We start from the raw sequence: 25372 nt of genomic DNA on the forward strand, positions 1-25372 counted from the left end.
TTTAATCTCTCTTTTAATTCTGAATGATTCATGGTTGAAGGTCTTTCTGTTTCAATACATTAAATATTTCATGTCACTCCCTTCTGGCCTGTCAAGTTCCTGCTGAGAAATCTGCTGATAGCTTTATTAAGTTTCCCTTATAAGTAATTGTCTGTCTTGCTCTTGCTACCCTTAATACTCTACCTTTAATCTTGCCATTTCAATTATTATATGTCTTCATATTGTCTTCCCGCTGTTCCTTTTTTTAGGGGCTCTCTGTGTTTCTAGGACCTGGCTGTCTATTTCCTTCCCCAGATTGGGTAAATTTTCAGCAATTATTTCTTCAAAGAGATTTTCTACTCCTGTCTCTCTCTCCTCTTTCTGGTATCCCTGTTAATGCAAATATTGATTTATTTGGAGTTGTCACACAGCTTTCTTAGCATCCTCTCATTTCTAGAGATTCTTTTCTCTCTCTGTTCCTCTGCTTCACTGTTCCTTTTCTCCAATTTCCATGTCATTGATTGTCTTCTCTACTTGCAGCAATCTTTTATTCATTCCTTCCATTGTATTTTTCATTTCAGTTACTGTATTCTTCAGTTCTGACTGGCTTTTTTTCAAATCTTCTATCTCTTTGTTGAAGTCCTCCATGAGATCATCAATTCCTTTTTATAGTCAGTGAGCATATTTGTAACTGTTACTTTGGAATCTTTTTCAAGATGATTGGTAATCTCTGTTTCATTTATCCTTCTTTATGGTGTTTTATACTGTTCTTTTGTTTGGAACATATTCCTCTGCCTCCTCATTTTGTCTGGGTTGCTGTGTTTTTCCCTTTGTATTAGATAGATCCACTATGTCTCCTGGTCTAGAGAGTAATGCTTTTTTGAAGAAGGCATCCTGTGGTGCCCAGCAGCTCAAGACTCTTTGCTCAACAGTGCCTGGTTCTCCTTTGCAGTAAAGACACAGCTGGTGGTGGTGGGCTGTGGGAGGGGTCACCTTCCTATCTGTTTAGCAGTGGCAGATCTTTGTCAATAGGAGCTGAAAGGTCACCTCAGCAAGCCCTTGTGAACCCAACAGTGGAGCTTCTGCTGGGATCATTGTGAGCAGGGCTGCCCTGTGTCTGCCAGTTGGCAATGGCAGCTCTGCTGGGCCTGCGGGGCAGGTGTACAGGGGAGCATAGTGTGGGGATGGGGAGCAAGAGTGGGGCTAGGTTTCCAGTGAGGAGGAAGGAGTATTTGGAGCTGGATCCCACAAGCACCTCTGTAATTGGGCTTAGACAGGACCAGGTAATCTGGGAAAGCCTCCCTTTACATGCCAGGGAGCAAAGTCTGATGCTGCTGGGCACAGTGTGGGGATGGTGGAATGCATAGGGAAGCACCTCAGGGCTGAGCTGCCATCAAGGGGGATGGAGCACTTATGGCTGACTACTGTGAGCACCCAACCAGCTGGTCTGAGGGGGGACTAAGGAAGTATACTCCACCTGCCCTTTTTCCTCCAGAGAGAACTCCCTCCTCCAGCCTTGCTCCTCCAGCATCCTTCCTGCTGCTGGTATATCTTTCAAACTGCCGCCTCTGTGTCAGGCCTCAGTGGGACTAATGGAGTGTGCCTGCCTTCCACAAGAAACAGGAGTCTCAGCCTCCCAGAAAAGGGATGTATACATTCCTAAGAAAAAAACTATGATCTTTAAGAAGTAGAATGTCTCAATTTTGCAGGTATTTAGCACATGGCCTACTTTTCAAGATGTTACTATTACACTTTACAAACCCAGTCTTCTTTCTACATGTGGCCCTTTCTACTACAGTGTATGCCTGAAGTACACTTTGTTACAAATAAAAATGAACTAATAAAACTTAAACAATTAACAAAATTAGAGAAACTAATGAGAAGGAATAAAGCCTGCATTCTGCCTTTCCAATATGAACTCTACCACAAGTAACCAACAGTTAATGAAAGTTCCTTATAAAGAAATTCCAGAAAAAACAGAAGTAGAATAACACCATTTTGCAATTCCTTATAAAATAATGGATCTAAGCTACTGTGGTCAGCAAAATGGCCAGGGCTGGTCTGCAAACATTTAGTTACTAGTTCATAATAAAAAAGGTACATGAATTTTATTTAAGTATTCATACACATTTAACAAGTTGACAGAGTAATTGTATTTCTTTTGAATCTACAATAAAATTTGAGAGCTGTTTTCTTTCTTAGATCTTTAAACTTCATTTCTCTAAAATTTTATTGTGTTTTACAAAAATAGCCATCATCCATGGATTAGAAATTTTTAAAAAAATGGATCCGTTATTGAACACGTGTGAGAAGCACTGCTAGGCATTAGCTATTAAAACTATTAGGTGAAAGACTGCTGAAAATCTTCATAATGGATATATAAGTTGGCAACAACTAAATTAACTGATCAATCTCAACATACAAAAATAGAGACTAAGCATTTGAAACTCATACTGTGAAACACAAAGTAAACATACAAAGGAAAATTTTGTTTATAACTGCTGAGCTGGATGATAGGGACATTATATGCTTTGCCCTACTTGTGCATATGTTTTATTTTCCATATGTAACAGACTACATTACTGGTCCTAATTCCTCACTATTCGCAATAGCCATGACTTCTCCCATGTGATTTTACAGTCTGTCCTACTATAGGTTGAATATATGTCCTCACTCTTGGCACTGGGCTCAACTATAAGACTTGCTTTGGTCAATGTAATGAAGACAGAAGTGAGAGTATGGCAAGGCTTAAGCAATCTGAATGTTTCCACTTGCCTGCTGTGCTTCTGCCATGATCAAGAAAACAGCATAAGGCTACTGATTCCAGAAGAAGAGAGTGGTGGAACTCAGCAATGCTGAGCTGACCCAAAAACTCCTGTGCAAGAAATGAGTATCATATCTTTTTGAAATGTGTCTAGTACCAGCTAAGGTGAAATTTTACAACAACTATTTAACACCAAAGCATCCATGTCAAGTTGTAAATCAATAATATACATACTATGATTCTGCTTTCCCTGGCCATATATAGCAGAATATATGTAGGAATGTATGGCAAAATTGTACAAAATGGCTATAATCATGCTTAGCTGTTTTGACCTTGTCTTTAAGACATGCATTACACCGATTCTTCAGCTTTAGAGATGAAAATATGAATGCATACTTACGTTTTTTTTTTTAAGGGGTAACTAATGAAGGAAAGACATCAGGGAAGAAACCCTTATAGAGGTAATACTAATTAACCTCTGGAGAGCTAGGCCTGATGAACCCAAGATGTGCCGCCTGGTCAGGATAACATGCCTCATAGTCAAACTGATAGGAATTTTCTTGCCAAATACCTGAAAACAGTTTTTATTTGAAAATACTGCATTAATGCCAAAGTTGCATTTTTAAAAATCCAACCTTATTAAATACAGAGTGCTTCCAATTCTATTTATTTTCATCAGTTTTAATGTCAAATTATTTTCAAGTTTAAGTTTCAGATTGCTGCTATCAAATAAACAGGTTCATTTCTACTGGTACATATTTTCATTTTTATAAAGCCAATCTGAAGTAGCCTGTTTGCCCATAAACCACATACTATTTCTAATAAAATACAGATGAATAAGGTACTCTTTAAAATATCCTTAAGGATAAAATATTACAATGAAATTTTGTTTTTAAGTTTGTTCTCCCGTACCAAGGTTTATCTCTCCTAGGCATGAAATAGCCTATTATCACAGCCTAAATAGTCCAAATTATAGGAAATGGGAAATATCAAAACCTAATAGGGACTATCCTTTGATCCAGAAATTCCAATCCCAGGTATTTATCCAAAAGAAATGAACACCTGTGTCCACAAAACTGGAAATAATGTAAATGGCCATCAACATGTGAATGGATAAACAAATTATCCTATATAGTGGAATACTACACAATAAAAATGAGCAAACTACTAATACACACCACAGGATAAATCTCAAAAACATTATCTTGAGTAAAAGAAGCCAGAATCATTGTATGATTCCATTATTATAAAGTTCAAAAACAGACGAAATGAGTTATGGTTATAGAAATCCTAACAGTGGTTGTTGCTGGAAGAGCAGTGGGGCTACCAAGGAGCAAGAGTGATGAAAATGCTCTTTATCTTGGAGTAACAGTTACATGGGTATATATACTTGTCAAAACTCCAACTGTACACTTAAAAATCTGTGCACCTCACAAATGTACATTTTACCTCAATAAAAACAAGTGAACACCTATTAGTGACCTTTTCAAACTACTGTTTCTCTCCAAAAACTGAAAGACATTGCTACTATATGCAACTATTTCCCTCAGCCTTCAGAGCCCTGGATGGTAGAGCTCTACCACGGTGTCAATAACAGGGCCAACACTCACTCAAACCTAAAAGCCACTCCTTCATAAAACCAAGTATCTATAAGGTTAAATCCATTTAAGTGGATTAATTAATCACCCATTAAAAATTTATAAAACTTTTCAGTTTAACTCAAGCTTTATCAACTCAAAGTGTACCAGTTACCTTTAAATGAATTATTGTACCAGTCTAACATTCTAAGTCTTGTGCCTTATTTCACCCAGTCAGATGTTGGAGTTGGGAGGAACACATTCACCGTTCATTACAATAATGCAGCAATATGAAAATCTCCCACTAAAATGTAGCTTAGGATCTCACATCAAAAACTGATCACATAAAGCAAGTACAGTAAAAATTATATCCTACCCCATTCTATGAGATCAGTACTGTCCCAAAACTAAAGCCAATGACATCGCAAGAAAACTGCAAGCCATTAACTCTTATGAATATAGACAAAAAACTCAAAAAAATTGGTAGAACCAAATCCAGCCACATAACAAAAAGGATTAGACATCATGACCAATTAAGAATTATCCCAAGAATGCAAGTTTGGTTTAACGTACAAAAGTCAATCTAATATACTACATCAATAGAATAAGGTACAAAAACCATATGGTCATCTGTACATAGAAAAAGCATTTGTCAAAATCCAACATCTTTTTATAATAAAAACTCAATAAATATTTTCATAATAAAAAACATTTTCAATGTTTATATATATGCATTTATTCAGAATAACCTTTTTATAATAAAAACACTAGGAATAGAAGGGAACTCCCTCAGCCTGATAGGAGGCACTTAGGAAAAATCCACAGCTAACATCATTCTTAATAGTCAAAGACTAAATGCTTTCCCCCTAAGAACAAGGATTTCTACCCTTGCAACTTCTACTCAAAACTGTAGTAGAAGTATTAGCCAGGGCAATTAAGCAAGAAAAGAAGATGAAGGCATCCACAGTGGAAAGGAAAAAGTAAAATCAACTCTCTTTGCAGATAACATGATCTCATTATAAAGAGAATCCTAAGGGTTCCACTAAAATACTATTAGAATGAGTAAATTCAATAAGACTGAAGGATACAAATAAATATATGATAATCAATTGTACCTCTGTGCAATTGCAATGAATAATCCAAACATATAATTAGGATAATTCCATCTACAACAGCATAAAAAAGAATAAAACAAGTTGACTAGAGAAGTGTAACACATACTTGAAAAGCTATGCAACATTGTTGGAAGACTAAAGAAGATGAGTACATGGGAAAATATCCCATGTATGGATCAGAAAATATTGTTAAGATAGTACTACTCTGTATGTTGATCCACAGATTCAACATAATCTCTATCAGAATCCTAGCTGGCTTTCTTGCAGAAATTGATAAGCTTATCCTCAAATTCACACAGAATTTCAAAGGATCTAGAACAGTCTGAACAAACTGAAAAAGAACAAAGTTGGAGAACTCATATGTCGTAGTTTCAAAACTTAACTACAAAGCTACAAAATCAAGACAATGTGATATTGGCATAAGGACAGACATATAGATGAGTGGAACAGAATTGAGAGTCCAAAAATAAACGGTCAGTTGATTTCCAGTAAGAGTGCCAAGGGCATTTAAAAACAAGTCTTTTTTTAAAAAATTGTACAACTAGATAGCCACAAACAAAAGAATAAAGTTGGTACCTTGTAACATATACAAAAATTAGGTCAAAATGAATCAAAGACCTAAATATAAGAGCTAAAACCCTAAAATTTTTAGAAGAAAACATAAGCAATGATACAAATCTTCATGATTTTAAATTAGAAAATGTTTCTTAAATAGGAACAAAAGCACAAGTAACAAAAGAAAAAACTGAACTTCACCAAAATTAAAAGCTTTTCTGCATAAGGAGACACCACTAATAAGTGAAAGATCCCACAGAATGGCAGAAAATACCTCAAATTGTATTTCTGTTGAGAGACTTGTCACTAGAATAAAGAAATCTTACAACCTAATAGATGGACAAATAATGCACCTTCAAAATGGCAAAAGATCTGAATAGACTTATCTTCAAAGAAAATAAACAAATGGCCAATAAGCAGATGGACAAATGTTTAACATAATCAGTCATTAGGGAGGGCAATGCAAATCAAAACCACAGTGAGATACACTTTCATACTATGATGGATATCATCAAAAAGACAATTGTCAACAAGGATGTAGAGAAACTGGAACCTTGTTCACTACTAACAGAAATGTAAAATACTGCAGCCACTGTAGAAAAGTCTGATAAGTCACCAAATGGTTAAACACAGAATTACTACATGACCAGCAATTTCACATCTAGATACACACCCAAGAGAAATGAAAATTTATGTCTACACAAAAACTTGTACAGGAATATTCATAGAAGTATTATCCACAATTCCAAAGAGTGCCAACAACCAATGTCACTCAACTGATGAATAAATAAAAGGTGGTAAACCTATACAATAGAACATTATTCAGTAATAAAAAGGAATAAGGTACTTACACATGCTATGAGACAGATAAACTCTGAAACATTACACTAAGAAGCCAATCAGAAAAGATTATATAAGATTCTAGTCATACAAAATGTCCAAAGTAGGAAAATCTATAGAGACAGAAAACAGTTAGTGGTTGCCTACAGTTAGGAAGGAGAGGCAGTGAGGAAATGAGGACTGACTGCTACAAGGTACAGGATTTCTTTTAGAGATGATGAGACTATTCTAAAAATGACTGTGGTAATATATATACTAAGAACCACTGAATTATGCCCTTTAAATGGGCGAATTTTATGGTATGTGAGTTATATCTCAATAGAGGTGTTATAAAAATAGTTTTTAAGACAAGTGAATGGTAGAATCAAGGTGGTGGACACAGATGTTGACTAAAACTTCTTTTACCTATTTGTTTATTTGAAAATGTTCATGTCAAAGGTGGAAAAAAATCACAGCATAAAAATGTTACTATTAACCACTGATATTCAAGATGGCGGCGTGAGAGGTGAGACGGAGAATTCCTCCCAAAAACCACAGAGAGTATGAAAATGTAGTTAATTGATACTACTAACCCTAAAACAACAACAAGAAAGAAAGCTGAACCAGACTGCATACAGACCTCACGAACAGGGCAGACCTCATGAAACAGGGTAACATAGGAAAGCCTTAATCCGGTGGTACCCAAGCCCTTCCCCCACCCCAGCTCACTGGTGGGAAAGAAACACAGCGGGGAGGGGGTGGAAGCCTGGGACTGCTGAACACCCAGCCCTGGAGATATGCTTTGGAAGCAGAAACCTACACTGTGTGGTGCTCTGGATGTTGGGGAGCTCAAACAGGTGGAGTGCTTGAGAGACAGATTGCGGTCATTTGTGGAGGAGGGGATCCACAGCAGGCCACTCTGGGACAAGGGAAGGGCAGGCGGTCTGAGAGGCTTCCTAGCAGCAAGAGGGCTGCTGAAGGAGCGAGGTTTGCACGGTGCTTGCTGCGACGGGGAGGGGAGAGCTGGGCAAGGTTATCTGGGCACGCTCTGCCCAGCTGGTTGGGACGTTGAGGAGCTTCAGGCACCCCATCCCCCTGGCTGCCTGCTTAGCTCCAAGGCCCCCAACTGTGATACGCAGCCTGCTGCACCTTCCTCCTAGCCTGCCAACACCGTTTCACAAACCTGCAGTCACTGTGCTGGCATGAGGATAGCCAGAGGGAGGCCCTGTCTACAACAGCTAGAGATGCAAAGCACAGAGGCTTACACCTGTGTGCTTGACCCACTGGCTCTGACACCGGACACAGGTACCGCAGACGGGATTCAGGAAACAGATGCTTTCTCCCACAAGGCAACAGCTCCGCTCCCCGTCGACCCTCAACCTCACTCTAGGGGCTGGGCAGCTCCAGAGACTGGAGCTTCTGGGCACTAGTGGGCACCACACAGAAATATGAAATGTCAGCAGAACATGGTTCAGACCAAAATTTCACAAACCCCAGAAAGAGGGTCAAATGAAACTGAACTCACCAATCTGTCTGACAGTTCAAAATAAAGAGCATAAACATGCTTATGGAGATACAAAAAATCTTCAAGAACTCAGGAACGAATTTAAGTCAGAGATTCAATCATTAAGAAATTCCATATCTGAAATGAAACATACAATGGAGGGATTTAAAAGCAGATTAGATGTAGTAGAAGAGAAGGTAAATGGAATAGAAATTAGAGAAGAGGAATACAAAGAAGCTGAGGCACAAAGAGAAAAAAGAATCTCTAAGAATGAAAGAATATTGAGAGAACTGTGTGATGAATCCAAACAGAACAGAATTCGTATTATGGGGGTACCAGAAGAAGAGAGAGAAAAAAAGGATAGAAAGTGTCATTGAGGAGGTAATTGCTGAAAACTTCCCCAGTCTGGGGAAGGAGATAGTCTCTAAAGCCATGGAGTTGCACAGATCTCCCAACACAAGGGACCCAAGGAAGACAACATCAAGACATATAATAATTAAAATGGCGAAGATCAAGGATAAAGACAGACTTCTAAAAGCAGCTAGAGAGAGAAAAAAAGATCACATACAAAGGAAAACCATTCAGGCTATTATCAGTCTTCTCAACAGAAACCTTACAGGCCAGAAGGGAGTGGCAAGATATACTTAATGCAATGAAGCAGAAGGGCCTTGAACCAAGAATACTATAACTGGCAAGGTTATCATTTAAATTTGAAGGAGAGATTAAACAATTTTCAGATAAGAAAAAGTTGAGAGAATTTACCTCCCCAAAACCACCTTTACAGTGCATTTTGGAGGGACTCCTATAGATGGAAGCATTCCTAAGGCTAAACACATGTCACCCAAGGGATAGACAAAGAGTACAGAATATGATTCATAACATACAAAGAATGGAGGAGAAAAAAAAAGAGAACCTTCAGGTTGTGTTTCTAATAGCACACAAAGTAAGTTAAATTAGACTGTTAGATAGTAAAGGAATTACCCTTGAACCTTTGGTAACCACAAATCTAAAGTCTGCCATGGCAATAAGTACATACCTATTGATAATCGATAATCACAATAAATATAAATGGACTGAATGCACCAATCAAAAGACACTGACTCACTGTATGGATTAAAAAACAAGATCCATCTATATGCTGTCTATAAGAGACTCACTTCAAACCCAAAGACATACACAGACTGAAAGTAAAGGGATGGAAAAAGATATTTCATGCAACTAGCAGGGAGAAAAAAGGAGGAGTTGCAGTACTTATATCAGACAAAACAGACTTGAAAACAAAGAAAGTAACAAGATACAAAGAAGGACATTACATCCCGATAAAGGGATCAGTCCAACAAGAGGATATAACTGTTATAAATATCTATGCACCCAACACAGGATCACCTACATATGTGAAACAACTACGAACAGAATTAAAGGGGGAAAGAGAATGCAATGCATTCATTTTAGGAGACTTCAACACACCACTCACTCCAAAGGACAGATCAACCAGACAGAAAATAAGTAAAAAGACAGAGGCACTGAACAATGTATAAGAAGAGATGGACCTAATGGACATCTACAGAACACTCCATCCCAAAACAACAGGATACACATTCTTCTCAAGCGCACATGGAACATTTTCAAGAAGAGATCACATACTAGGCCACAAAAAGAACCTCAGTAAATTCAAAAAGACTGAAATTGTACCAACCAGCTTCTCAGATCACAAAGGTATGAAACTAGTAGTAAATTACACAAAGAAAACGAAAAAGCCCACAAACACTTGGAGGCTTAATAACATGTTCCTAAATAATCAATGATCAATGACCAAATAAAAACAGAGATCAAGAAATATATGGAGACAAATGACAACAATGATTCAAAAAACACAAAATCTGTGGGATGCAGCAAAGGCCATGCTAAGAGGGAAATACATTGCAATACAGGTCTACCTCAGGAAAGAACAATCCCAAATGAACAGTCTAAACTCACAATTAATGAAACTAGAAAAGGAAGAACAAATAAGGCCCAAAGTCAGTAAAAGGATGAACATAATAAAGATTAAAGCAGAAATAAATAAAATTGAGAAGAATAAAACACTAGAAAGAATTAATGAAAGCAGGAGCTGGTTCTTCGAGAAACTAAACAAAATAGATAAACCCCTAGCCATACTTATCAAGAAAAAGAGTCTACACACATAAACAGAATCAGAAATGAGAAAGGAAAAATCACTATGGACAACACAGAAATACAAAGAATTATGAGAGAATACTATGAAAAATTGTATGGTAACTGAATAACCTAGAAGAAATGGACAACTTTCTAGAAAAAAACAACCTTCCAAGGCTGACCCAGAAAGAAACAGAAAATCTGAATAGACCTTTTACTACCAAAGAAATTGAACTGGTAATCAAAAAACTACCTAAGAACAAAATCCCTGAACCAGATGGCTTCACTGCTGAATTTCATCAAAGATTTACTGAAGAACTAGTACTCATTCTTCTTAAAGTTTTCCAAAAAATAGAAGAGGAGGGAATACTTCCAAACTCATTCTATGAGGCCAACATCACTCTAATGCCAAAACCAGGCAAAGACCCCACCAAAAAAGAAAATTACAGACCAATAAACCCGATGAACGTAGATGCAAAAATATTCAACAAAATATTAGCAAACTGAATTCAAAAATACATCAAAAAGATCATCCATCATGATCAAGTGGGATTCATCCCAGGGATGCAAGGATGGTACAACATTTGAAAATCCATCAACATCATCCACCCATCAACAAAAAGAATGACAAAAACCACATGATCATCTCCATAGATGCTGAAAAAGCATTTGACAAAATTCAACAACCATTCATGATAAAAACTCTCAACAAAATGGGTATAGAGGGCAAGTACCTCAACATAATAAACGCCATATATGACAAACCCACAGCCAACATTATACATAACAAGAAGAAGTTGAAAGCTTTTCCTTTAAGATTGGGAACAAGACAAGGATGCCCACTCTCTCCACTTTTATTCAACACAGTTCTGGAGGTCCTTGCCACGGCAATCAGACAACACACAGAAATAAAAGGCATCCAGATTGGTAAAGAAAAAGTTAAACTGTCCCTGTTTGCAGATGGCATGATATTGTACATAAAAAACCCTGAAGAATCCACTCCAAAACTACTAGATCTAATATCGGAATTCAGCAAAGTTGCAGGATACCATATCAATACACAGAAATCTGTTGCATTCCTATACACTAACGATAAACTAGCAGAAAGAGAAACCAGGAAAACAATTCCTTTCACAATTGCATCAAAAAGAATAAAATACTTAGGAATAAACCTAACCAAGGAAGTGAAAGACCTATACCCTGAAAACTATGGGACACTCTTAAAAGAAATCAAAGAAGACACTAATAAATGGAAATTCATCCCATGCTCTTGGCTAGGAAACATTAATATTGGCAAAATTGCCATCCTGCCTAAAGCAATCTACAGATTCAATGCAATATCTATAAAATACCTACAGCATTCTTCAATGAACTAGAGCAAATAGTTCTAAAATTCATATAGAAAGACAAAAGACCCCGAACAGCCAAAGCAATCCTGAAAAGGAAGGATAAAGCACAGGGAATTATGCTCCCTGTCTTCAAGCTCTACTACAAAGCCTAGTAATCAGTACAATTTGGTACTAGCACAAGAACAGACCCATAGACCAGTGGAACAGAATAGAGAGTCCAGATATAAACTCAAGCATATATGGTCAATAAATATATGATAAAGGAGACGTGGATATACAATGGGGAAATGACAGCCTCTTCAACAACTGGTGTTGGCAAAACTGGACAGCTACATGTAAGAGAATGGAACTGGATTATTGTCTAACCCCATACACTAAACTAAACTCAAAATGGATCAAAGTCCTGAATGTAAGTTATGAAACCATAAAACTCTTAGAAAAAAATATAGGCAAAAATCTATTGGACATAAACATGAGCAACTTCTTCATGAACATATCTCCCCGGGCAAGGGAAACAAAAGCAAAAATGAACAAGTGGCACTATATCAAACTAAAAAGCTTCTGCATGCAAAGGATACCATCAGTAGAAAAAAAAGACATCCTACAGTATGGGAGAATATATTTGTAAATGACATATCTGATAAGGGGTTGACATCCAAATTATATAAAGAGCTCATGCACCTCAACAAACAAAAAGCAAATAATCCTATTAAAAAATGGGCAGAGGATCTGAACAGAGACTTCTCCAAATAAGAAATTCAGATGGCCAACAGACACATGAAAAGATGCTCCACATTGCTAATCATCAGAGAAATGCAAATTAAAACCACAATGAGATATCACCTCACACCAGTAAGGATCGCTACAATCCCAAAGACAAACAACAGCAAATGTTGTTGAGGATGTGGAGAAAGGGGAACCCTCTTACACTGCTGGTGGGAATGTAAACTAGTTCAACCATTGTGGAAAGCAGTATGGAGGTTCCTCAAAAAACTAAACATAGAAATACCATTTGACCCAGGAATTCCACTCCTAGGAATTTACCCTAAGAATGCAGCAGCCCAGTTTGAAAAAGACATATGCACACCTTTGTTTATCGCAGCACTATTGCCAAGAAATGGAAGCAACCTAAGTGTCCATCAGTAGATGAATGGATAAAGAAGATGTGGTACATATACACAATGGAATATTATTCAGCCATAAGAAGAAAATGAAATCTACCATTTGCAACAACATGGATGTAGCTAGAGGGTATTATGCTCAGTGAAATAAGCCTGGCAGAGAAAGACAAGTATCAGATGATTTCACCTATCTGTGGAGTATAACAACAAAGCAAAAACTGAAGGAACAAAACAGCAGCAGACTCACAGAACCCAACATTGGACTAAGAGTTACCAAAGGGAAAGGGACTAGAGAGGGTGCGTGGGAAGGGAGAGATAAGGGGGGAAATGGGGCATTATGATTAGCACACATAATGTAGGGGTGTAGGGACATGGAAAGGCAGTATATACAGAGAAGACAAGTAGTGATTCTATAGCATCTTACTACACTGATGGACAATGACTGTAATGGGGTATGCTGGGGGGACTTGATAATGGGTGAGTCTAGTAACCATAATGTTGTTCAAGTAATTGAACATTAGTGATATCAAAATTAAAAAATTTAAAAAATATATTACTATTACCTATAGTCAATGATTCTATAACATCTTACTAACTTGACAGTTAGTAACCACACTAGAGGGGGTGATGATTTAATAACATGGGTAACTGTAGAACCACTGTGTTATATATCTGAAAGTAACAAGATTGTGTATCGATGATACTTCAATAAAAGTTATTATTACTAATAACATGTCAAAATAATAATTTATCTACAAGTATTTCTATTCATCTAAAGTTTTCCAAGTTAATTAGGGATTGTTCATTGAAAGTTTGTCCAAAGCTGAATTTCAGAATTCTTGAGTCCTAGGTTTACATTTATAATGAGACTCAAAGGATAAGAATTACTAAGACTAGTTCTCCAAATTACAAAGTGAAAGTGATTTATATTTACATAGTTCTCTGTGAATTTTGAGATAAAAAAGATTCTGTTTCCTGACAGCAAACTTGTAACTAACAATTTACATGTCCAGGCAATTTAAAAGTTTGGAAACATCCTCTGCATATGTCATGGCAGATTAGAGCAGATTATTTTACCTTTTGGTCAGTTTCAACATTGCTGGTTCTCAACTTTAAGAAAATGAGTATTCTGACACTCAGTTTTTAAGAATTTTAAAAATAATTCTCTAGCATAGTTATTAACTCAGAAAACTAATCTAATGCATACACATTAGGCTTGAATTTTACCAAATTTTAAATACATGTCACTAGAGAAATCAAGATCCAAACTCAGGGCAATATGTGTTCTGTAACTGAAGTGATTATATGGCCCAGTTTGCCCAGTACTCCCCTAACTTACACCTGTTATTCCCATATTCCACCTAGCTTAACGTTTGCCACAAATTTTTAATTTTTAACATATCATTATGAATAACTGCACTCAAGTAATACAGGATGGTTTTGCTATACTCACTTTATTTTTCCATCTTCTGCCATGCTTTGTCTAGTACAGTGTGGAGTACAGGTACAATGAACAGAGTTCACACCTTAGCTTCCCGTTCAATCCTAAAGCCAACACCTCGCTCTCTTTCCTGACAAAATGAAGTACACCTGCACACTAGCAACCAGAGGCAGCTGATTCTATCCAGTCTTGGGTGTTAGTAGGTGAAATGTCTGACATTGCTGCTCCTGCTAGCCACTTACGGTACCTACCAGCAGTGCCACAGACAATCCTCAGCCTGACAGATGCACAAAACCTCCAGGACACCATCAGCTGAGTCAGTGGGAAATGTGTTTGTGAAATACATGCAGGAAAGAGATGCTGTGTGTTCTGTATAATGTACAGAGATTAATCTAAACACTCTTACTATAGGATTTTTGCTATTTATTTACTATATTGTGTGAATCCACAATTACTTAGTTTAGTAACATTTTGTTATGCAGTAATTATTATAAACTCAAATTATTTTTAGTACCTCCTTTTATGCCCAGTCCACACATAGAATATATGGTCACACTACTATATAACCAAACACCTTATTCTCTATCACATTACACTGTTCTTTATTAGGGAGTGTATAGACATAACTACATAAACCATCTCCTCGCCTTCAAATCCATGAACCTGAAACCACAGCTAGGATCCATGAACAAGAAAACCAACTAATATTATATTACTAGTACTACAGTAAAGCTATTTTTGTGATAAAATTACAAGATTCTATGATACAATTACTTTTTGTTGATTTACAAACTGCTTCAGAATTATGTTTAAACTCTGAGGACTTCATCTGAGTTTTTAAACAGAGTTTAAGTTAAAGGAGGCAGGAACCAGTTTAAGTACCATAACAGAAGGAAATTTTATCATTGTGGTTAGGAGATAGTTATTCATTACTTCAAACAGCATACTTTGGAATATAATTCATCAAATAGCCTCTTAAAAAGTATCAAATACATTTAAACAAGTATAGGACAAGTCCACATTTTTTAAATAAATTCTTAAAAGACAGTTATTTTCCTTAAGTGACAGGTTGGCCCAAGTTAAAGGCAAGGTCATCTGAGGTTCCTGGAGGCATTTCAAAACCTTCCAAGTCTAAAAACACAAAACAATTTAAAAACAAAAAAACATCCCTTCTGTCTACAACAGTGCTTCCATTCTGGATGACTAACTTAACAGATGGAACAAAATCTGAAGCAAAAAAAAAAATCAATTTTGATCTTTGAAAAAAATGTACTGTGTAGGGTTATTATAAAAGGATAGTTGTTTAATTCTCGATATATCCCAGACATAAATTTCAGGTTACCTTTCTATTCGATTCAAAACTTCAATTTAAAAATGCGAAATTTAAATTTGAACATTAGATGGCCTTAAAAACTCTACATCACATGGAATCAGTGTTTATAAAACATCTTTAACCCAAGATATACCCTAGTCAACATTCAGTGAAGGTAGTAGAGTAGGTCTCACTTTTACTCCAACCAAAAGAGTTGCTTAGATAAAAAAAAAAAGTGCGAAACTTGACAAGTATCCCAAAGAACTATACTCTGGGAATCCTGCCTTAATAAAACTGAAAAAAAGTCACTATGTCTAATACTTGATGTATACATATACTCTTCATATACAACAATAAATAGTTGTAAAAATTTTTTTAAAGAAAATATAAACAACATAGGTAGTCAGCTTAATAAGATCTTAACTTAAGTAAATAACACTATATTTGCTCCTTAATTAAGGAAACAATAATCTCTGCTTTGGATGGTTAATCAAAGTAGTCCAGAAGAAAAAGGAAAGCTAGGTTTTAATCCCAGCTATATTTTTTCAGTTGAGGAAGCTAGAAATCATAAGGGGTCCTTTCCAGCTCTAAAATGATACTTTGTGGATAAAACTAATGAAAACAGCCCAATACTTCTAGAGATTTTAGTTCTCTCCCTAGTTTCCATCACGCAAAAATGTCATTTTAGAAAATCCTGATAAAAAGCAATAGGTACCAGAATAGGAATTAAGATCAACTCATTCCCCACTTTATGAACGAGGATTTGCACACAACTGTCTCAGAGGCACCATCGATTTACAAAGTGAGTATGGATACAATACTTGTATTTCACTTCAGAGGCAAAGGCAGTTCAGTGGTAAACTATGGAAAACAGATTCCTACTCAGATTTCCAGATGGCCCTCTTAGAAATATCTTATTTCACCTACTTTATTATGCATATTCCCCCATATTTAGGCATCTCTTTACTTGAAACATGTATAATAATCAATGGTATATCATGGTTTAATTGTAGGGATTTTTTCCCCTTAAGAGTGAATGAAATAGTCATTGATTTGAGGAAATATGTTATTTGTCTGGGTAGCTGCTCTTGAGAATGCTCCAATTCAGCGCACATCTGATTGTTAATATAGTCAAAAACACGTTTGATTATACTATAAACAAAATGGACCTTGAAATAAAAACACATCAATAAGCAATTCACCTGAGTCTCAAATATACCAAACGGGTAAAGATTCTTTTTAAAATGCAAATTGACAAAAATAAACATCAACTAGGGGAGGAAAAAGTGTATATTCTACACTCCTGAGATAAAGTAATTTGGAAGCTGAATCGAACTTTTCGCTGTCACTTAATTCTGTGAAAATAACCTCAAATCACAACTGTAAATTAGGTTTCAATCTTTCTAATAGCACAGTCATTTCCTATACCAGCACAAAGACGAATCTTTCCGAAGAGTTGTAAGGCTCAAAATTAAAGAGAGAAAATAAAGTGCTTTGCAACTTAAACAGTGTACAGGAAAGCTGTACAAGAAAGTTTACACTGGCTTCTGAGATCAGACACTGAAGGTTTGAGTGCCATTCAATACCTCTTTAATCCCGAAAAAAAGCTCCAACTAGTCTGAGCATCAGCTTCCTCAGTTAAAAAAGTGTATGAGCCACTTTATACTCCTTACTCCTATGTTTAACAATTACTTTCGAATGTTTACAAGGTACTAAGCAATCATTTACGGAGAGGACCCAAAAATATTTGATACTTAGAAACCATCTTTGTAAGAGAATAATGTCTGAATAAGGCACTACAACCTGATTCAGGATACCAATTCCCGCCTGACATTTAAAATCCACACACCTGAATGAAGCTTAGTGAATTTCTTAAATCCAGGCTCTGAACATCATAGAGAATATACGCCTTGCTCAAGTAAACTGCAATTCAAACCTGCAGTTTCCCGCTGGCAAAACTGATTTTGGGAGGGTCTCAATGAACTCCAAGCCAACTAAAAGTTTAACACAGAAGTGAAAGCGAAGGTGCTCAGTGCAGAAACAAGACGAAAGAGGGTCCTAAGAAAAATGTGAGTTGGAGAGGACGAGAGCGCAGAACGACCCAACGTGCTCTCCGCACACCACGTTAGCAACTTTTTGCAACAGCCCGGGACTCCCGACTTCCCCCGGGCGTGGCGGCAGCGGCTCGCGTCCCGGGTAAGGCTCCCACTGCGGGCAGGGATCCACCGCAAACGCACACGTAAAATGAGGAGCGAGATGAATCGGGGGCGGGCTTGGCCTCACTTCCCTCGGAGATGGGGGAGGGGAACGGAGCAAGCGACCCGCGGGCCACTGGCCAGACGCGGGGGGAGGAGGGCCGACCGCGGGACCGGTGGGGGAGGTGCTGCCGCCACTCAGCCCAGGGGGCGGCCGGCCTCGCCCCCGCGGACCCCCAAGCGGGCGAGAGGCATCGCGGCTGGCCTCACCGAGGACAGGCGGGACGCGGGGTGGCGGGAAGACGCGAGGACAACCAGCCCGAACGCCGCACGCGAGGCCCTAACTCTGCCCTGCCTTCGGCGGGCCCCAGGAGATCCGCAAAAGGCCCTGAGCCTCCCGAAGAGACGGGGTGAAGACTGAAAAGGCCCCCACACACCCCCCGCCTGCCTCCCTGCCTCCGCCCTGCGGCTGCTCTCCACGGGCTCCGCGCCCCACAGCGGCGCGGGGGAGGCGGGGGCCAGCGGCGCGGCCGCGGGAAGCTGAAGCCCTCCCCGACGCCCGCAGATCGGAGGGCGCAGGAACCCTGAAGCTCAGACAAAATCAACAAAGCACCTGCCGCTCCGGATGAGAAAACATGCCACAGGCCCCGACCGGGGGCTCTCCGACGCGCCACTGCCCGGGCCGCAGGGCTGCGCTGACGGGCGGGGGGGGGAGGCGGCGGGAAGGGCCCCGCGCCGCGGCTGCCCGGCCCGCGAGCCTCACCTCCTCCTGGAGGCGGTAAGGCCGGGACCCCCATGCCAGAAACTGACCTTGGAGTCTCCGTTGCACAGAGCCATCGGGGCCGGGGCCGGGGCTACGGCGGCGAAAGTATGAGACGGGGCGGGAGAGGGCCGGTGAGGTCAACGCCGCGGGCCGGGTCTGAGGAGGAGGCCTTGGCGAAGAGCGGACCGGCACGGAGAGGAGCTGGCCGCGGGCGAAGCGCCGAATCCAGCAGCAGCCGCGGAGCGCGGGCCCCAGCGCCGCGGGAGAGGAGACCAGCAGCGCGCACGCTGCCCCCGCCTCCTGCTTCCGCCCCGGCCGGCCACTGGGCGGAGCCAGAGCCCGTTTGGCTAGGCTGCGGAGCCGCGGGCTCCCCCCGTGCGGCCGCCGCCGCCAAACAAGCCCTCCTCGGGAGGAGGGGCCTTCGGCGCCAGGCCCGCCCTTCGGGGGAGGAAACCCGCCCTGTCTTTGGTCGGCCGGCCCACGGGAAGAGAGGGCCTGAGGCTTCTGGACCCGCCCCCAGCACCGAGATCCGCCCCCTAGGGAAGGAACCTACCCTACCCCCGCACAGTGTAGCTGTCAGAGGAGCCCGCAGTAGCCCGCGTTCCGCCGGTCCCTCCCGCCGCCGCGCGGGCCCGGACCCTCGGAGGAGGGGCCTGTGGCGGTAGCCCCACCCCCGCCTATAGGCCCGCCCTCCGAGGAAACCCCAAGCCTCAGAAGGCTTGGAGTAGGCCCTCCAGTCTGCAGCCTTTGACTGCTGCAAGAAGCTGGAGGCACGGAGTGGGAATCCCCCACGAAAGATGGACCTCTGGGGGAACTCAGCCGGTGGCGCCACCCCCATCTCAGGTTGAGAGAGATGGGGGAGGCCAAGGCTGCTTTGAAGGGTTTTGGGGCGACATCTCAAGGGACGTCAAAGTGATATTTGATCCCATAGATTCCTCAAAAGTTCTACAGCAGGTGCAGAATTTCCAAAAGAAATGGGTTTGGGAGCAGCAGTCTGGTGGGAAACTGGGCCGAGGTCATGAAAGTCTGTGAAGCAATGTTTTCATTTGAATTGTCGGAAAGGGGCTGCAGTCCTTCTCCCTATTTCTTGGCACCCATGAAGACGAGGTATTACTTTTAATTTGGGCACCTGGGGGCTTAAGTCGGTGTTGCAGAATAAATAACACTTGGAACTGCTTCCAGGTAACCAAGATTTTTAACAAACTCTTAGTTATTTTAACAGAGCCGACATTTGCTGAGCGCATGCTGTGTCAGACTCTAGTCCAGGTATTAAGGAATCACAGTGCGATAACCCTGGCTTCCAAAAACTCATTTTATTCTAACCAATCCCATCTAGTAGTTAAGTAGGATTGATGTCTTTATCCATCTTTTACTAATGAGGAAATTGAGGCTCGTTGAGATAACGTGCCTCTGCCTCTGGGTATAGGAGTAAGAAGAAAAGAATAGATTCTTATTATTCAAATACAATAGGAACAAAAGGCCCAAGGCCCTAGTGGACCTCTGACTTAATGAAAATTTACTCTTTTTTGAGCTGAGAAATGGATACCTCAACTTTCTAAAGCCATGGATACTGTAAGGTTCTCTTGGTAGATCTGTATGAATAATCCATAGAACAGGGTCGATCCAATAGGAAGGCCTCAACTTGTATGAACAGCCACCCAGAATGTGATGTGATATGGAGGATTATGAAATGGCTAAATTAAATCTATAGTAATATATAGTTTAGATATATTCTAGTGGTCACATGTGTTTATAAAGACTATTAGCATGTACCAGAATCCTCGTATTTCAAATTTTTTTCCCGCAACTTTTGTCTCTGTTGACCCCTCCCTCTTTCTTAAACTTAGGTGTGGGGAAGTTGGGTTCCTATGGCCAGGATCCTCAGTGAACTTAAACCACCTGATGATGTGACTGGCCTGTTGCTAGGCTACCACTGCCACACCTTTAGGCAATATAAGCTATTATTGCGCTACATAGAGAGCTCGGCCCAGTGGTTTGGGCGGAGGCAGAGACGCTAGTGCTCAACCTACCGCCAGAGAACAAGCCTGGTAATAAACCCTTTCACCCCAAAGAACGTTTTGCTGCCAGTTTCTTTGGTCACACTGAATCCATAGCGAACTTGCCCAGGGCTGAAACATTGGCAAGACACTAGGTTTCACTTACTTTGTGTTGTAGAAGTGTCTTGGTCCCTGTTCCTCAATCCTACAGGAAAAAGCTTAAATGTTGGTTTTCTTCCGTATTTCCATTTTAAATCTCTTCTCACCTTATTCTTCACCTGTCTTCCCCTGAGCCACTTGTTTTAAAATATAAACTTGTTTTAAATATCCTTAATAGGCTCTATGTCCTGAGAGCTCTCACTTCTGAGCTCCAGATCCATGTTACTCCATCCCAAATTAGATGTTCAGTGGCATGTTGGGCCCAATCTCAACAAGTCCAGAACAAAACTTCCCAAATTTTTATGCCCAATCTCACCGACACCATGATATTGGAGGGAAAATATTCAGTTTTTAAGCCATGAGCTGTACTTTTTCATAGGTACCCTTTATCAAGTTGAGAAAGTTCCTTTCGGTTCCTATTTTGCTGAGAGTTTTCATCAGGACTGGATATTGTCAAATGCTTTTTCTATGTATATTGAGACTTATATGTTTTTTTCTTTTTGCAGTTTGTTAAAGTGGTAAATTACATTGATTGATTTTTGAATGTTAAACCATCCCTACATTCCTGTCAAACTTAAAGTAATCATGATGCATTTTCCTTTATATATATTGCATTGGAGTTGCCAAAACTTTGGTTTGGGATATTTGCATAAGGAATATCCATGTTTGTGAGGAATATTAGATTGCAGTTGACTGGTTTTCATGTAAGTGTAATGTCAGCCTCAAATAATAAAGTTGAGAATTTGTGTAGAATTATTTCTTCAACAGTTGGTATAGAATTGATTTTATTTCTTCCTTGAAAGTTTGGTAGTATTCATCAGTGAAGTCATCTGATTCTGAAGTTTTTTTTGTAATGAGGCTTTTAACTACAAATTCAATTTTAAAAAATAGATACAGAGCTCTTCAGGTTATCTATTTTCTGAGTGAGCTTTGGCTATTTGTGTCTTTCAAGAAATTTGTGAATTTTCTCTGTAGTTTTCCTCATCAGTCTGGCTAGTTTACCGATTGTATTGGTCCTCTCAAAGAATAGTTCTTAGATACATATGTAGTTTTTCTGCTTTCTGTTTCCTTGACTTCATGTTTAATTTGCTCATTCTAGTTTCTTTTTTTTCATAACAACAGGATGAGAAGTATGGAATGCTTCACAAATTTGCATGTCATCCTTGCTTAGGGGCCATACTAGACTTCTCTGTATTGTTCCAATTTTAGTATATGTGCTGCCCAAACGAGCACTTTTTCTAGTTTCTTAAGTTGGAATCTAAGAGCACTTATTTGAGACCTTCTTTTGTAATGAGGTACTTACCTCTATGAACTTCCTGTGAAATATTACTGTAGTGATATCTCACAAATTCTGATATATCATCTTTTCATTTTCATTCTGTTCTAGTGTCTAATTTCCCTTTTTAGTTCATCTTCGGCCCATGGGTTATTTAAAAACATGTTATTTACTTTACAAATGTTTGAGGATTTTCCAGAGATCTGTTACTGGTTCTAATTTAATTTCCTTGTTCTTAGAGAAAATATTTTTGTATTACTTGAATCCATTTAAATTTACTAATATTTGTTTTATGATTAAGAATATGGTCTATCTTGGTTAATGTTCTGTGTGTACTTGAAAAGAATGTGCATTCTGCTGTTGTTGAAAGGCATGTCCTATAAATGGCAAAAAGGTCAAGTTGGTTGATAGTATTGTTCAAGAATGTTATTTCTTGCTGATTTTCTGTTCATTTGTTCTATCAGTGACTGAGAGAGGGATACTAAAATCTCCAACTAAAATTGTGATTTTATCAACTGCTCCTTGTAGTTCTATAAGCCTTTGCTTCATGTATTTTGAAGTTCTGTTATTAGGGTCATAAATATATAGAATTGTTATCGATCACTTTATCATTATGAAAAATGATATTCTTTATCTCTGATAATATTCTTTACTTTGACATTTACTTCATCCAATATTAAAATATCATGCGTACTTTGACTGGTCTTGGATGATACATCTTTTGCAATCCTTTAACCTACTGGTGTCTTTTTGTTTAAAGTGTTTCATGTAGGCAGCAAAAAATGAGGTCTTATTTTTTTGTCTGATTGCCAATTTCTTTTAATTGTATGTTTAGATGATGATTTATACTTAATGTGATTATTGATATAGTTAGGTTTGTGTCTATATAAGGATTCTCAAGGTGGCAAGCTGGGGCAATTGAAGGGCTCATCTCTTTTGTTGCCTCTCAGTGGTCACTGTCCTATGATGTTTGATATCTAGTATTTTGAAACCATTGCTTCATATATTTTGTCTGAGTAATTTTTTTTAATTGTTTCAGGCAAAAGGATAAATCCCATTCCTGTAACTCCATATGTGGCAGAAGTAAAAGTCTGGCCTCTTTTCATGATTAGTTGAGGCATCTTAAATGTATACGGTTTTCCTTCCTTTATTTGTCTTATACTTCTTTTCATTAAGGGTGAAGATTGCCCTGAATTCAGAACAACTTAGGCAACATAGAATAGTGATGCCAATACTTAGAAATGTAATTATGTGGTTTGTGGAGTCAACACATGTTTTGAGAAACATTTGATAAAATTCACAGATAGAAATTTTATAGGACTTCAGATTTGGTGAGTATCATATTATAAAGTATTTATTTCTAGAATAACCCATGGTCATCTTATTTCATCTTTAAAAATGAATAATATTTTAAATGTCCCACTAACAAAAAAATTAACTTTTAACTTATGAAAAATATTAGATGTCAACTTAAAATGTGGAAGGAAGTACAAAGTTTTTCAAAATCCTTTTAGGATGGTACATGAATTTTGTTTGTTTTTAATTGAAAACAACTGTTTTAAAATAATTCTGATCATATATCCCTCTCTCGGAATCTTCTTAATGGCTCCCCATTGCTCTCAGGATAAACTCCAAACTTCTAATAGGGCTTATTTGGTACTTGCAGATTTGGCCAACACATCTTCACTTTCAGCCTGCTCTCTAGCCACTGCCACCCTTAATCAATTGTCTAGCCATATTAAACTGCTTCAGTTCCATAAACATGACATGCTCTGTGTTGACTCAAGCCTTTTGCACATAAATATATTCTATAATATTTCTATTCTCTTCCCTACAACTTTGAAGTCTTGGGTTAGATATCTGTTCCTCTTTTGTGCTCCTATAATCCTTCCTCTTCATTAGTACTCACTGTCCTCTACTGTATTTACCTGTTCACTTGTGTCTCTACACAGAAAATGCCTGGAGTAGTATCATCCTGCTAACAAAGAGCAAACCTATCACCCAGATACTGGTTTCTAAATACCATTGTCCGTCAAGACAAATCAGGACTTCTTGGAAAAAAGCTTGACTTCAGAACTAAGGCAAGGACAAAGTGAGCAGGAACATCTTTTTGTGCCAGGAAGTAAGGAAATGCTCAGAGAATGATGGGGATAGGTCAGAGGGACACAGAAGTTATTTTGAAAGGACTTTTACTGCCCAAATCTGGGACAATATATCAAAATAAGTAGTGATAGTAAACAGATTATATCCACTGATTAAATTAGGAGTGCATCAGTCTGATGATACAGATTGATTATTTACTGGTGAGAAAACCCTTAGAATGTGAATGAATAAAAGTCAAAGGAATACTTGGATTAGAAAATCGTCATTTTGCATCCATCACAGATATAATAAATTCAAGCAAGAATCATCAATGGGTGGTAGGACTTGTGAATGAAAGATGGATCTAGAATAGGGTTTTCTTTTACATGGTCTCAAAGTATTGCTCTACAAACTAATCATTAATTATACAAGGAAAAAGAGTAACTTTGTAGTGGAGAAAACTAAAGACCCCTCCTTACTCAACTGATCGAAATTAACATCAACAGTAATGAACAAATGAGCATTGTGTGTCACCTGACAGATGCAGTGAGTACAGCCCAGTATTACTTCATGGTGTCTTGCAGAAAGTGCATAATCCAACCATGAGTAAACATCAGGCAAACCCAAATGGAAGCACATGCCAGAAAATAATGGGTCTGTAATTGTTCCAATTAAAATTGTAACAAATACCCTAAAACCTAGTGACTTAAAACAACATTTTTGTTACAGTTTGGAAAAGGTTCAGCAGGGGCAGCTCTTCTCTGCCTTAATGTGCAGCTGGTGCAGCCCATGGCCTGGCTCCACCAGGTCTCAGCTAGAGAGGTACAAAGGTTGGGAGCTAGATTCATGTGAAGGCTTTCCCACTCACATCTCTGATAGCTCAGCAGGGAGACTCCACCAGCTGAGGGTTGGAATAGTTGTAACCCGTCTAGCATCTCTACCTCTCTGCGGTCTCTCAGCTTCAGGGTAACTGGATTTCCAAATGTCAGCTCACAACTCTAAGGGAAAGAGAGATTTTTGTGGAAGAGAGAGCCAGGTATATATATCACATTTTGTTTATCCATTCATCTGTTGACAGGCATTTCGGTGGCTTCCACCTCTTAGCTATTGTGAATAATGCTGCTATTATAGTGTTGGTATATTAAATCAAAAATATCAGAATGAAACCTGGTAACTCATAAAATAGCTTTCAGGAAGGATGAGGAAATAC

At 39.0% G+C, this 25372-nt stretch overlaps 1 protein-coding gene and 1 non-coding gene across 2 annotated transcripts in view; both read right to left on the minus strand.

Annotated features, from left to right (window-relative positions):
• Positions 1 to 18938, minus strand: part of GMPS (guanine monophosphate synthase) — a 94705-nt gene extending 75767 nt beyond the window's left edge. The window contains exon 1 of the mRNA XM_073232183.1: positions 18696 to 18938. Within this exon, the coding sequence (XP_073088284.1) occupies positions 18696 to 18722 (27 nt within the window). The 5' untranslated portion in view covers positions 18723 to 18938. The remainder of the gene's footprint in view (positions 1 to 18695) is intronic.
• A 2992-nt stretch (positions 18939 to 21930) lies between these two features.
• On the minus strand, positions 21931 to 22037 carry LOC118968271 (U6 spliceosomal RNA). Its single transcript, XR_005055844.1, has one exon. It is a non-coding gene; the product is annotated as a U6 spliceosomal RNA (small nuclear RNA).
• Positions 22038 to 25372: the final 3335 nt, after the last annotated feature.

The sequence above is a fragment of the Manis javanica genome, chromosome 3 (genome assembly GCF_040802235.1).
Source record: "Manis javanica isolate MJ-LG chromosome 3, MJ_LKY, whole genome shotgun sequence".
NCBI lineage: Eukaryota > Metazoa > Chordata > Mammalia > Pholidota > Manidae > Manis > Manis javanica.